We start from the raw sequence: 14,525 nt of genomic DNA, 5'->3' as shown, positions 1-14,525 counted from the left end.
AGTAACAAACCATATCATCCCACACCGAAACTCACCTCTCGGTCGGAGAAACCAAATATCGAACAACAAAGTCACCTGCCCTTTTCCATCAAAAAATCCTGCTCAGCCTCACGTCGTCGTCTTTCCCTAATCCCACTTGGGCCTTGAAGCGTCGCCACCAACCTCTTGGCCCCGACTCTGGATGACGTCTCCCCTTCCCCAGCCCCGAGAGCTCCACCCCCGAATTGACAAGGGGATTCACAAAAACCCCAGTACATAGCCATGCCTACTGTGCTTCCAGAACCTATGCTATGTCGCGAGAAGCTTCTACTAATTAAACAACTGCCTACTAATGGTGATCAATCTCCTTCAAGATTGTTAGATCTCGGTCCAGACATCGCCATTGCCATGATCTAACAAACAATGGAATTCAACCCAAGCTCTAGATACGAACAGGCCACATCCGGTATGCCCCGTGTTCCCATCACCCATCATCACACGTCATTACGCAATTCCGTCGTACAAAAACAAAGCATCCTTTCACAGGAATTCACGTTCCAAAAATCAGCCATGATGCACGAAATTAATTCAATTAACGACGTGGACAAAGAGTCTCGTGCTGATAAGCGCTAGAGAGACTGCAACATGTCTAGGTAGCATCATTGCATCGTATCGCATCGCATCAAGCGCCACGACCCGCTCAGTAGTCGTCAGCCGCTGAGCCTCTTTCATAATTCCAAATCCTCAACCTCGTCGACGAGGTAGAGATCGCTTCATTCATCCATGTATACAAGGCTTGGTATTCCCTTCCATGCCTTCCAGTCCATCCATCGCAATCCATGTCGCTCAAGTCCAGTAAATCCATCCGTCGTCACCGATGACGCCGCTGCACCCAGATTCCAGAGACAGGGCGAAAGCTGTCTTCCATGGTAATCATCGAGAGGAGAGTCGCTGTCAGAAGATTGACGGCAAGTTGCTTTTAGGCACCAAAAACGCCGTCATGAGACATGCTGAGAAGCGACAAAAAATTCAGTATCCCCAACTCCGTTGCCCTTCGTAACGACCAGAATCGTCCATCGTATAAGTGTAAAGGAATTCGTCAAGGACTCGGCGTCTAGAGACCAGCCCTGGGGAAGGAGTATCGCTGGCGTCGAAGCTCGTCGGCCGCCTTCATGTTGCGCTCGGCGGCCTGTTGAGCCTGCTGCCGCGCAGCGAGGGCGTTGATCTTCTCGCGGGCCTTGAGCAGGCTGCTGTTGTCCTGCTGCTTGATCTTGGATCGAATATCGTAGAGGGTTATAAGGGTCGAGGCTCGGTCGATGTCATCTTCAAACTGTACGGCAGCCTTGTCAGCAGCCAGTTCCCAACTCCGCCGAGGAGGCGACAGGTAGTGGAGGCGCCTCACATCAGATTCACCACGGCGAGGAGTGCCGGGGATGGAATTGCCAGCTGAGCCGGGCAGAGAACTGGGAGAGAGGATTCGGCGGCCAAACTTGTCAAACTTGCCCTCTGAGGACCAGTGGCGCTGGATGCCCGAGGGGCGTCGTGAGTTATGAGCAGAAGGCGTTGAGTGGGAGGTGGATGCTTGTGCGTCGGTCGCGGTGCGATTGCTCGTGGAGGGGAGGTGAGCCGTGACGATGGCGGTGGCGGCTTCGGGTTCCTGATGCGCAGGAGATGTCAGTAATGAGCCACGGCACGAATCATGGGCACAAAAATGGGAACGGTCATGACGAGAACGTACAGCAGCGCCGAGGTTGCTAAGGTCGGCGAGCACCTGAGAAAGCTGGAGGCTCTCCATGATCGATATGGCGAGGTAGCGTGTGATGTGTTATGTACGGCGGTGACGGTGATAGTTGTGCTTGTCGGGAATGCTTCCTATCGAGCTCATGTGAAGTCGAGTAGGAAGAAAAGGTTTGGTCAGATTAGGAGTGAAGCGGAGGTTAGCACGGAGGAGGGGGCTTCGGGGGAGGGAGGTATGATGGATTTTATTAAGCACTCCCTTGAGGTGCCAGCGCTTGGTTGACCTGAACTGGGCTGGCTCCTGGGCTGGCTCCTGGGCGAATTTTGGGTTTCCCCTTCAGTGAAGTGGAGGGCAAAGCGGGGAGCCCGCCTCGCGCTTTCCAAAATCAACTGTGGGATTTATTTAGCGTGTGTTGTGCGCGTGTGCCAAGCGGCAGGGGCGAAAAGCGGGTCCCAGTTTTTTTTCCATTGTGGAGGGCACCTCATCCAAGATCAATCAACCCTTGGGCTTACAACGAATGTCACAGCAAACACACAAACGGAGGACGATGACTTGCTTGATCGCGTCTCCTGATTTCATCGGTCCGGATCGTCGGCCTCTCACGAGACGGTTACGGAATCACGTAGCTGAGTAATACCGGTAAGTAATCAAGTCTGGAGGGATCTCACAATTCAACACTGGATGGGAGCCTGCACCTGCTGAGAAATGGATATTAGTGAAGCGACATGTGCCCTCGCCCTCAACGATTATAGACTCCTCAATCATTGGCCGATGTTAGACGATCAAGCTTCCAGAGCGTCCAGAGGCTGCAGGGCTCCAGCTTCTGCATGTATCGTGCAGATGAGAGCCGGATCCCCCCGGATGCATTGGATCCATGGATCTTGGGAGAGAGGGGCAGCGGGCGGGACGAGGGTCAGCACGGGCAGGCGTCTAACTTAGCTCCCAGGCCCTAGCGAGCTTGACTCCTCCCCACACTTTCAAGTTCCCCATGGCTTCAACATTGGTGCTGCCAGTATCAAGTTTGTGAGATCTAAAACGCCACGGTCGAGCTTGAGCTGAGCTACTCCTTGCCTCGTCTGAAAGCCTACATCTCACCGCTTCTCTCACATATCAACTGCACATCCTTTCTTTTACATCGGGATCGATCGGGCCTGGCTCGACTTGATCTTCGCCCTCTCCGGTGATGGTGGGCGAAGGTCCTTTCCAAGGCTGGATAAAGGATGCGGTGCATTCCACACGGAGGCGACGGAGCACAGAACCTGGAGCCTGGGGTCTCCCATCCAACACCACCTGTGCCCCGGGCAGGGGGAAGCATCACCGACGGGTTCGTCACCCAAGGCTGGGCTTACAGCATGCACTGCGCTGCACTACAGCACACACCAGCGGGCAGAGGGAGAATCGACACCCGCCTATCTCTCGAATCCAACTGCCGTGTCCTTCCGCCCTGTCCCCTGTGCAATCCGTGCCATTGGGCCGCAGTTAGGGGCTTGCATCTTGGATCTGGCGTTCGCGCTGGAGGAATTACTGCCATGTGCGTCATGGCCTGAATGACCAGGTCAGCTCTCCAGTCCTCGACTGTGCCCAGGAGATTCCAGGTCAGGCAGCCCATCATCAACTTCGGCAGGACACCCTTCAAGCACATCTCCCCGAATCCATCCGATGTCGGGGCACATGACCAACCCTTTGTTTGTATCGACATGTCTCGAAGATGCTGCAGGCGAGTGCAACCCCCCCACTGGATTTCCCCGCAAAACGAAGACACACGCGTGAGCATTTCCTTGCTTGTCTAGCCCCCCTTGCTAAGAGGGAATGGCGGAGCTGCCAGCCGCATTCGGGTTACAATCCCGACTTTGCCGTTGCAATTCCCATCTCGTCGCTCCTGGGTGATCAGGCACAGCATGTGGTGGAATTGACCTTCCCTTCTCGAAGAACCCATATCACAGATCTTTTGTTGGCTCCTTGTCCCAAGGACCCCGAGACTCCGAGATACCCGCGACACTCCCTAGAAGAGCAACCAGGCAGCAAGGCAGAGTTGCAGTTGTCCAGGCAATTGTTTCTCTGATTCAACACTCCCGCAGCATGCTGCTACTGTGCCCATCGCTCCATCTTCCTCTTGTTGACATCGGAATACGGCACCGGTCCGTAAGCCTCAAGCCAAAAGACCCGCCCCCGCGTGGATCCTCGGGGCCGGCCCCGCTGCGGGTCTGTCCCGGCCCGGTCTAAAGCCCCGGATTCCACTATTATCCCATCTTCTATCCACATAAGGCAGAGAAGAAAGCTAAGTCAAAATGGCTCCATGAGGTCGGGGGCCAGGGGCCTCAGAGCAACTCAACAGAGAAGAAAGCTTCTTTGTCAAAGAAGCATAGTCTGCTTCTGTATCTGCATACCTCGCACCATTAACCTTTGGGAGGAATAGAAGATGCCTGTGTGTGCCAGTCCTAGCTCATGCCCCCTTGTCAAAGAGATGATTGTTCTCAAGGGTTTTCTCATCGTTGTTCACCCACGGTCTTGTTCTTGCCCGAGAACATCCTCTTTCAACACCTGAACAATAAGAAGACTAACTTTGAACAATATCTCTGGGAGCTGGCGTATATATAGCCCTAAGTACTCGGTACTTTTCTCTCTGTGTTCACAGCCAACCAGCAGCGATCTGAACTGGAACTGTGCCTGCAATACATCCATCTGATACAAGAGGCGCACCGGTCACGATCACTCAAGCAGCGAACCACAAGAGAGTCAATACATTAACCATGTCAGGTTATAAGTATTCCGAGTACGACGGAGGATGCTACTCCCCTGAGCGCTCGCTCTCCTCTCCCACAGACTCTTTTACGAGCTATAAGCAGCTCCGTAAGAGTGTTCGCTCGCGCTCCTGGCGCAGTTGCCGTGCGCTCAATCGTACCGCCTCTCGGGGTATGGAGCTTGCTCGACGATTGTCTCGCAAGCATTCGAGAAATGCCAGGGCTCTCTACGACCTCGTCATGGCCCTTCCGGATATCCCCCCTACCTGCAAGAAACTGCCCATGTGCGAGGACATGCCAGCCAGCCTGAACAGGGCCGATACAGATGGGTCGGACATGACAGAGGCTGAAATTCTGGGCCAGCAGCTATTGCCCGTCCAGACTTGCCTATGTGGCTTCTCGCCATGTGACGGCAAGTCTTTCAGGTGTTTGGAGGCAGGCATCAGAGCTCGGTCTCCATGCCCGCGATGACTATGAGTGAGTTACCCAACCGGTATTTGACGCAGGTCAGTCACAAAGTCGGAACAATGGGTCAAAGGTGAGTTCACCCTTATACCCAAGTGGTAGACAGCTTGGAATCGAGGGACCAAGATATTTATGATTTCTCAATATATATCGAAAATTAAAAATGGGATTATCTCATAGCTAGTCCTTTCATCTTGTGATTACCTCTTTACCCACACACCTGTACCTACCTAACTGGAGAAACGAAGGGGGCTTTATGTGCCACGCAGACAATAACTATGGCATCTACCAGCTCAGAATGGATGAAGAAGGCTCAAGAAGCAGGACATGCTGAATAAAAAAACAAATACACTTACCCAAGAATATCCATGCCCATGATCTACTCCCAGGTGATTTGCAAGACTGCCCTTGGGAGATCGACAACAGCATATTCGCTTCATATACTGCAGCCCAATTAGACCTAATAATAAATTCAGCAAGAGAACTCACGCAAAAAAACATCCAAGTGGTCTCCAACCTGCTTGTGTTCCCTACTCTTTCAAGAAGGGCCGACAACGTAACTTGAAGGAACGTCTTGTTAAGTTTGAGACTCAACAATGAGACAAAGGCAGCGGGTAGATAAGCATTTCCAAGAACTTGGATCATGCCGAGTCAGACATACATGGTACTCAGTGCCAAGAATAGAAGCTTAGCACAGTTAAGCTTTCCTCAAGGGCTTGGCATGGTAAAGGCCCAACGAGAGATATGAAATAGGAAAGAAAGGAGTTGGAAGAAATCACATCGAGAACGAGTTTGTAGGTTGCTCCAGTTAAAGACCAGAGACGGTCAATTTCTCTCAAATAGAGAATACCAGGTTCTTCAGCCCTACAGTAGCGCTCCCAATGTCACCTTTATTCCCATTCATCAGGATTCTGGGGTGAGATGTGAACTAGATTTTAAGCTGAAAGGCAGTGATCCAAGCTCAGTGATCCCCAACTTCTCTACCTACCTCGGGATAGGCAGTTACCAATCATTCAGGGCCGTGTTCAGGGAACTTTATGACGATGCCCGTTTTACTTGGGAAATTGGCAATCCGCAACTGTCGTAGCGGTCTTGATGTAAGGCTAGTTGATGTCCAGGGACATCGTGGAGCGCGGTAATGTCTCATCGACCAACATGTTCCAATAGTCACTTCATTTTCAGCAATGATAGAAGTCACCTTGAGTATCTTTAAACGCCTTGGCACTTCTTCTAATCGTGTATGCCTCCGATGGGCGATTGTCCCTCCAGGGGCCCTATTGGGAGTGCGAGTTTACAGCTAAAGATATAACGGACCGCTTGACAAAACAGATGCCTCCAGAAACAAGCCCAGCAAAATTCTAACAAAAACATCGCTTGTAAAGTCAAAGTTCCTCCTCTTGAGTCTTGCCTTTCTACTCCTTGGGGAACAGTTCGGGAGGTGCGATCTTACCCGACTCGTTCCGTGCGCTCGAACTGCTGCCTATGATTGTCCGGTCGTCGCCGTCACGCTCGGGATCATACTCGTCCGAGTCTGTGCTCTGGGGCCGCGAAGGGAGCTTAGCAGCTTCGTCATCGGCGTCACTGTCGCTCTCGTGATCCGTGTCGACAAGCCTAACGCGTGATGTTTCATCCTCGCTGTCGTCGTACCTTCTAGGCCGGCCGTGGTCGGGATCCTCAGAGGCAAGGGGCTCGTGGTCGCCTGGCTCCTTGAGCTTGATGAAGGAGTCGATTATATAGTACTGCAGGGCGTTCATGATAAGGGGGAAGATCATCATGACAAAGGCAATTTGAAGCTTCTCGTTGCCCTCTGTCCAGCCGAGGGCCCAGTCACCCACAACGGAGATCCAGGGCATCATGATAAAGATGATAAGAACGCAAATCTTCATGCCGAAGAGACCGCAGAAGTAGATGACTGATTGCTTTAACCACCACCAGGCATTAGGCGGGTTGCCATAGTTTCCTGATTGTACAGACTCGGGTGGTTGGCCAACGGGGGTGAAACGGACGAGACCGGTGAGGACGCGGAGAAGGACGATAAGGATGGGGATTCCGAGGGTGGTCTAGTGTAAAATGTCAGTGAATCTTCTCGATGCAAGTTACAAGCTAAGGAAGGGCTGCTTACATCAATGGCGAGGTTGAGGAGGTAGAAGGAACACGGGTTGGGGGCGTAGTCGTCATCTGACCGAGCAGCCAGTTTTGTTGTCACCGGTTCCACCTGGACTGAGAATCGGCCGCTTGTCAACATGGACATGAAGATGTTGGCGATGTGGACAAGCACGGAGCCAAAGACCTGCTTGGAGACGTCGAAGAACCAGATCTTGAGGGGGCGCTGCGGCCTCTCCCGCCAGCGCTTGTAGACGAGCGAGAGCAAGGCCAGAGCGCCGAGCGCGCCCTGGACGAGCAGGGCGAAAGGTCCCAGTAATGAGCACTCGCCAGGTGATCCATCCTCGGATTGCGGCGACGCGGAACCCGTAGCAGTGGCCGCGGCGGTCGCGGAGGCGATGATGGAGGTGGCCATGTTGAGGACGGTCGAAGGATCGTCAAGAGCGAGGGCTAGCGAAGAAGCATCATCGACGGCGGGAAGTAGACTCTCGATGCCCTGGGGAGGGTGCATCTGGGGATATAGATCTAAATGGTTTAGATCTCGTGGAGGAGAAGGCGAGAGTGGTGATGTTTCAGATTGGAAAGGGACCAGAGTAGCGCGGAGAGAGGTGACGGGACGAGATGAAAAGCGACCGTTGTGATTTCCCTTTTTCTTCTAGAAAAGAGAAAGAATATGCAGAAATATAATGTTAAGAAGCAGTGTGACGTATTCGGAAGTTTATCAAGCGAAAATGAAGAAGCAAAAGAGAGGGAAACAGAAAAAAAGGCAGAAATAGGAGATAGTCAGAAACTCAGAGTCGTTGACGACGGCACGTCTTGCGGCTGGCGCTTGTGACCGATGCGGATGGAACAAGCCATCACCACCTGCTTTCCTTTTCAAACCAAGGCTAAGGCTGAAAACGATCTGGGCTCCACACAGCCACTGCTTTCCCCCGCCCGGGACCCTGCGAGGTCCAGAATCTGCAGTCAAGCCACAGGCAAATCAGGCACTTTCCACGCACTTTTCCCGCCCCGTGGCTGTCGCCTGCTGACCTCGACTGTGGCTGAGCAACCCCTCCCCTCAATCCATCGGCCCAACGTACCTCCATCCTCCGACCAGCCGGACCAACAAGGCAAAGCGTCGTTTTGGTCGAAAAAGTCCAATCGTCGGCAAGACGAAGAGAGGCTGTCGACGATCAACGACGACGACAACACCACCGACGCACATCACAGCCCCTCATGTTTCGTCCGAGATTAAGGGCACCGCGCCTGGCCTTTGGCCTCGGCCTGCGCTCCACCGTCAATGCCCGCCGTTCCATCCACCACGTCCCCGAGCTGCAACACGACTTCTCCCAGGGCGTCCCCAACCTGATGAGCCCCGGCGGCTTCGCCATTGCCTGGACTGAGTATATGAAGCTGGCGGTGGAGAAGCTCAATGCTCTTACTGTCGGTATGTGAGCCTCTGGAGCTGCCTGGGCGCATTGGTGGAGCGCAATGCCTCGCCTTGCATCCGATATCTCGCAAGCTGTAACTCGGCCCTCTACACATGCTAACATCCAATCCCCCTCCAGGCACCGAGCTCGAGGACAAGGACACCAAGACCATTGCCCTCCTGACGGCCCGCGAGCCTAACCAGGCCCCCATCTTCAACTACGCCTCCATGGCGCACAACAACCACTTCTTCTTCCAGGGCATCTCCCCCGAGGGCACCCCTATGCCCGACGTCCTCCGCCGCGAGCTCGAGGCCTCCTTCTCCTCCATCGAGACCCTCCGCCGCGAGTTCATCGTCACCGCCTCGGCCATGTTCGGTCCCGGTTTCCTCTGGCTCGTCAAGGCCGGCCCGGGAGACTACCGCCTCCTGCCCACCTACCTCGCCGGCTCACCCTACCCCGGCGCCCACTGGCGCGCCCAGTCCACCGACATGAACACGGTCGGCAAGGACGGCACCGCCCAGCGCTTCTTCCGTAACCAGGTCCACGGCGCCCGCAAGCGTGACGGTGACCTTCCCCCCGGTGGTATCGAGCTCGAGCCCCTCCTGTGCCTCAACACCTGGGAGCACGCCTGGCTGCTCGACTGGGGTGTCGGAGCTGGCGGCCAGGGCGGCAAGGTCGCCTTTGCCGAGTCGTGGTGGAACCTGATTGACTGGGAAAAGGTGGCCCAGAAGTCGGGCGTCTTGCGGCCCGAGTTCATGTCGGCGGCATGAGACAGATATGACGGGTAGCAAAGACAGGATATGACATGACGGCATGAAGGAATAGAGACAGGGGGCGTCGGAGCGGATCTTGTAAGATATTGTACTCTGCATATACAGGTGGGAAAAATGTACCATTTGATGTGATCCATCCAAGTTGCCCGCCATATATATCCCGAAACTACAGTATGAAGGCAGCTTCAAGACTGCTATTGCTATATAACAAAGAGCCCAGATCGGCAAAAAGAATAAACAAATAAAAAAGTACATACAACATTGGGGATTCGCTAGTCGTCACCGACCTAGCTACTAATCCAACTCTTGCCAGGTTATCGATCGGAGATCAGACGGGATCCAGATTTTTCCAGCAGATGTGGTCGTATGTGCTTGTTTTAGTGGGAAACGATGCTATATTGACTGCGGAGATAGGAGTGCAGTTTGGCCTCAGCTCACCTCTATTGTATTGTCCGTGATGATACATGTCATTCAGGGGCTATTAAGTGAGATATCTCAAGAGCCCTGCCGTCCATCACCTTTCTTCTCAAAGAAAATGAGTGCCAATTCAAGTGGAACATAGTGAGATTGATGTGTGTCTTTAAGTTATCCTATCATTGTGAACTGAACCTTTCCTCCACTTCTCACCGGGGCACAGCTAAACACTCAATCTCACAAGTCACGAGCAAGCAAAGAGAAATCTCATTAAGCCGATTCATTTTCATTCCCTTTTCCTATCCTAAATGCTAAGCTAATCTTCCAATCCAATCCAATCCAATGTCAAGTAGAAAAAGCAACTAGCGCCATATGGTATCCGCGTCGTCGTTCATAACATCCTTTGAGTGAGCGCTTGAAAGGTTCTAAAGGTCGTGTGCGAGTGGTATAAGTGAAAAAGGAAAAAAGGCCATGCCGAAAAAGAAAGTACAATCCAGTATATCTCCCCCCAAATGAAGTAAACAGAAAAAAGACCCGTATAAACATCATGGCTCGCTTCGAGCTAACATTCATCCATCGTATGAGCATCCCGCGAGAGAGCCGCTACAAGTAATCTGCAAATGGTTGTACGATCTGATATAAAAAATGACAACGCCGACGCGTAAAGCATGAGAGAATAAAGAAAAGGTTTTAAGAGGACCTCGAGGCCATACTGTCTAGCAGATGGAATCGAGGCCGTCAAAGAGCGGAAAGGAAGTGTTGATGAGAGGTAGAGAGACGTGGAGAAGTAAAGATGAAGAGACGTAGAGAAGTAGAGAAGTGGAGTGAAGAGGTTCGTGAGAAATAGGGAAAATGGCCTAGATCATGTTGCCGTTGACACTGATCTCAAAGCCCTCGCCCTTCTGCCTGAGAGCCTTGGCAAGCATGAGCTCACGCATCCAGTCGATGCGATCATCTCGGCTCTTGACGGCAAAGTGGTGTGTCTTGCCTGTGCCGTTGACACCATCAGCGGGGATGGCGCCCGGGGCGTGGAGGTTGCTGTCTCGCTTACGAAGACGCGAGAAGCTGTTCTTGTCCTGAGGGATGAGCTGGAAGGCAAAGGCGCCGACGGGGTCACTCTTCTCGCGGCTGTGGCGGCCGTGAGAGAGGTGCATGGTCTTGAAGGCGGCGCTGAGCTTGGAGGACGAAGCAAGGCTGGAGCAAGCAATGGCGTAGTCGTCAATGTCGACGTACTCGAGAGTACGGTCAAGCTCATCAGCGTCCTTGTGCATGTTGAGGCGAGTTCCCTTGAGGGTGAAGTAGCCGTCCTGCCACTCATGGCGGAGTATCTTGGTCTTGCGCTTCTTCATCGGGCCCTGGTGGCTGATGCCATTGGCAGGGTCAGCAGCAGGGGACTTGCCCCTGGGTCCGATGGGAGGCAGAGCTTTCTCGGAAGCATTGAGCTGGCCACGAGAGAAGGTGAAGGTATCACGAGGAGGAGGCTGAAGGGGCTGCTGGGAGCGGGACGCTCGTGGCGTCCTGGGGGAAGCCGAGTGAGGAGTAGAGATGCGGGCGGCAGGAATGGGTCGGTTCTCCTCAAGAGCCGGCATCACGGGGAAGGATGGGCGGCGGGCGGTGCGGGATTGGCAACGGGGGGAGAGGTGTGCTGGGTAAGGGTGGCGGGATCAGTCCGATAGCTCATGTCTGGGGGGACAGACTGGGAGAAGTCACGAGCCACAGGGCCAATGGGCACAGCCGTGACAGGGACATCGAGCTCAGAGAAGGGAGTGCCATGACGCCAAGTAGTGTTCTTGGGAGTCTCAAGGTCGGGAGACACAGGATCGACCTTGTCCATGCGATAGGGGACGAAGGGAGCCTGCGTGGGCTTCTGCTGCTGAGGAGTGTGATACTCAGGAGAAGCCGAGGAGATGCTGGAAGCACGCGATGGTGCCAGTCGCGAAGGAACAGGCTGGGTCTTGCCAGGAATCGAGAGCTTGGGCAGACGGCGAAGGCCTTGGTGAGGGAGCTGAGCCTGAGCATTTGGCAGGACCGCAAATGGAGGCGTGGGAGGGACGTCGTTGCCACATTCCCGGAGGTGCTGGTGCTGGAAGTTGAGGAACTGCATCACGTTGTCCTGGGGGTCCCTTTGCTGGACATCGCGAAGGTTGGCCTCTTGGAGATACTGGAGAGGAGGCACGCCAGGGCCCAAGACATCGGAGGATGCAACGACTGAAGGCACAGCATCTGAGACGGGTCGCAGCTGGTTAGGGTCCAAAGCCTTTGCGGTCTCAGGGTGGCTAGTATCTCCGATGACAACCTTGCCTCCGGCGCTGATATCCACGTTGGGGTACTCCTTCTTGAAGGCTCGGATGAGCTGCTGCTGCTTCTTCCACTTAGAGCAGTTCTCGCCCTTGGAGCAGTGGTGCGGCTTGGGGATGACCTGCTCAATACCGATGATAGAGACCGACTCCATCGGAGTAATGTCGTCCCTCGCTTGCCTCATTCGTGGCCTCCGTCTGCTGCTGCTGGGGCGGCGCTTAGATGTTCTAGATGTGCTCTCCTCCCGTCTCCTCGCTTCCCTCACAACATCTCGGCTGGGGGCATCCTCGATGGGTGTTGCCGCTCGGGGTGATGCGGGGCGGCTGTCCCTCAGTGCTTGGATCTTGTGCCAGACCTTGGTCCTAATACCGAAAGACTGAATGTTGAGTTCCTTGAGATCCTCAAACTTGAGCGTGATGAGGATTGCTCCGCTGATGTCGTTCTCCATAAATCGGTCGGCAACTGACAGCTCAATGCCAGCATTGAGCATGGATTGCGCAACCATCTCCGTTGTCCATGAGGCCAGCTCGGCAGGGTCGAGTTCCTCATCGGTGTACTGGAAAGGGCTCGCCCGGCGAGGCAGTTGAGGTGTTGCAAGCAGGTCGGCGATGGCTCGGGGCGCCTTGGGGGTGATGGGGGATAATGTCAAGATGATTTCATCTTCGCTGACGGAGGAGTAGTAGTCATCTGATGAGTTGCGGAATAGGTGAGGTCCTCGGGGTCCCTCAACCTGCTTTGGGGAATATCCAGCTGGGCTCACTTGGCTGCCGCTTGATCTCGGCGTGGGGACCTCGTCAAATGAAGAGACGGTTGTGAAGCTGGGTTGCCCTGACTGAGGAAGTGTTAGTAACAAGTCAAACTTACACCAATTGTCACAGCAGGGCACGTACCGACTGCAGGCTCAGGCGAGGTGAGTTGTCCTCGACATCGCTAATGATCTCCTCATCATCATCCTCTTCTTGCTCCTCCTCCCAGTCCGTGTCGACGAATTCTGTGGCTACTGATGTTGGTCGTTGTAATATTTGAGAGTCGTTCTTGAGGCTGAAGAAGGTATCTCGAGGCAGAGGCTTTTGTCGCATCTCCTGGTATGTGAGGCGGTTTCCGCCTTGAAAGTATGTGTATTCCTTAAGAGAATTGTCAGCTGCTGATGGTTGTCGTCTCTGAAGGGAATGATGCTTACCATTTTGGGGGTTTTATTGGGTGATTAACCAAAGCTGATGCTGCCGGGCACCAGTCGGTTGGAGGAGAGGGGAATTTAACTGTGGTTGGTTTTCTGGTCTTGGTGGCCGTTGCCGGCGCTTGATCCTCTAGGAGTACCTCTGGGCACGATGGGGGAATAACACGCCGTGAAACACTATAGAGAAAAGGAAAGGTGAACCTCGTGAGGTCGATGAGATAGTACAAAGGTCGCAAAAGTTGGGAGGAGGGGGCCGGGGGCGGCGGACGGGCGGTTACGGGACGTTATGTATGCACTATAGCTCGACATTGGAGTCTGAGACAAGCGAGGGGGTTCCAGCATGAGCGGTCACGGAGGGGGGATGGGGATAAGAATAGACTTGGTGAGCAGAGCTAGATGCAAAGTGTGTGGCCAGTCTCTCTAGGCCAGGTCTCTAGGCCCTTTAGCTAGGCCCCAATCCCCAGTCCCCAGATCCTAGTTCCCTGCCTCCTCTGGCGGAAGCAGAGCAGACGAGAGAGGGTGTGAGGGAGCGGCCCCCAGGGTGAAGGGCCGGGCAGGGTACAGTAAGGCATGGCCAGGGGGGAGGCATAGCGGGCTTTCATCACACCGGCACGGCGCGCAGCGGGCAGCAAGCAGCAAGAGGGCATCACCCAACAACCAACACACAATATCACCGCCTATATCAGGAAACTTTGCACTCGCCAAGTGACCCTAGAAGGCACACGTGTTGGTTCAACCAAGGCTGTCAAGCCGGGGTCCGTCCAGACCGTGGAGGCTGGCTAGGGAGATGGCCCACGGCGGAGAGAGAGGGCGAAGAGAAGAGGAGAAAGGATGGATCATGGCCCTGGGGCTGGGGCTGGACAAGGGGGCGTGTGTGGCGTCAACGCTGGAGTGTGGTGAAAGCTGCATCCCGCGTGCAGAGATGCACGTCCAGTCACGTCGCTGGCCTCTGTCACGAAAGGAAGGCAAGCAACCTTGAAGCGATGCGATGCGATGGATGCTTGATGACGATGGTGGGAGAGGAAGAAATGGCATGGGCGGATGGTGCGTGGGGCGCCATGTCTTGGGCAGTCTGTGCACTTCGATTGGCTCAAGCCGCCGCACGTTGCGACCCTGGCCCGTGGGGCGTTAGGCTTTAGCACACTCACAGGCAGGATTAGCGGCACACCCCAGCCAAATATAGCGGCCCTAGCGGGCGTTTAAGCGCCGGGAGCTCTCCAGAGCACTCATGGGGAGCACTCATGAGGACGAGAGAGTCGAGGAACTCGTCCAAGGTTGACCAAGTTGAAATGAGATGAGGTGATGGCGGTGATGGATGCCCCTGGCAACCTCCGATATCTGATCCATATTGTTTTCATTCTCGCCACTTTCCGGGTTGTCAATTGAAAATTTCCTTTTGCCTTTTCCTCTTGGCCATGGATAGTA

At 54.3% G+C, this 14,525-nt stretch overlaps 4 protein-coding genes across 4 annotated transcripts; 1 reads left to right on the top strand and 3 right to left on the bottom strand.

Annotated features, from left to right (window-relative positions):
- Positions 1-1,093: 1,093 nt before the first annotated feature.
- MRS44_002868 (uncharacterized protein) lies at positions 1,094-1,774 on the bottom strand (the record flags this gene model as incomplete). Its single annotated transcript, XM_065622979.1, has 1 exon — positions 1,094-1,774. One exon carries the CDS (start codon positions 1,772-1,774, stop codon positions 1,094-1,096), a length of 681 nt encoding a protein of 226 aa, XP_065479051.1.
- Positions 1,775-6,335: 4,561 nt separating this feature from the next.
- On the bottom strand, positions 6,336-7,537 carry MRS44_002867 (uncharacterized protein; the record flags this gene model as incomplete). The annotated part of the gene is made up of 2 exons (XM_046273515.1): positions 6,336-6,983; positions 7,046-7,537. 2 exons carry the CDS (start codon positions 7,535-7,537, stop codon positions 6,336-6,338), a joined length of 1,140 nt encoding a protein of 379 aa, XP_046136977.1.
- Positions 7,538-8,244: 707 nt separating this feature from the next.
- MRS44_002866 (mitochondrial 37S ribosomal protein mS42) lies at positions 8,245-9,208 on the top strand (the record flags this gene model as incomplete). Its single annotated transcript, XM_046275236.2, has 2 exons — positions 8,245-8,455; positions 8,577-9,208. 2 exons carry the CDS (start codon positions 8,245-8,247, stop codon positions 9,206-9,208), a joined length of 843 nt encoding a protein of 280 aa, XP_046136976.1.
- A 1,274-nt stretch (positions 9,209-10,482) lies between these two features.
- On the bottom strand, positions 10,483-13,106 carry MRS44_002865 (uncharacterized protein; the record flags this gene model as incomplete). The annotated part of the gene is made up of 4 exons (XM_065622978.1): positions 10,483-11,270; positions 11,336-12,755; positions 12,814-13,047; positions 13,104-13,106. The coding sequence occupies 4 exons, from the start codon at positions 13,104-13,106 to the stop codon at positions 10,483-10,485; spliced, it is 2,445 nt and encodes an 814-aa protein (XP_065479050.1).
- Between the last annotated feature and the right edge of the window lie 1,419 nt (positions 13,107-14,525).

Source organism: Fusarium solani (assembly GCF_023522795.1).
Source record: "Fusarium solani strain SB1 chromosome Unknown bctg00000001, whole genome shotgun sequence".
In the NCBI taxonomy this organism is placed as follows: Eukaryota; Fungi; Ascomycota; class Sordariomycetes; order Hypocreales; family Nectriaceae; genus Fusarium; species Fusarium solani.
Note: the sequence above shows the minus strand (reverse complement) of the source record. Positions and strands in the feature narration are given on the sequence as shown.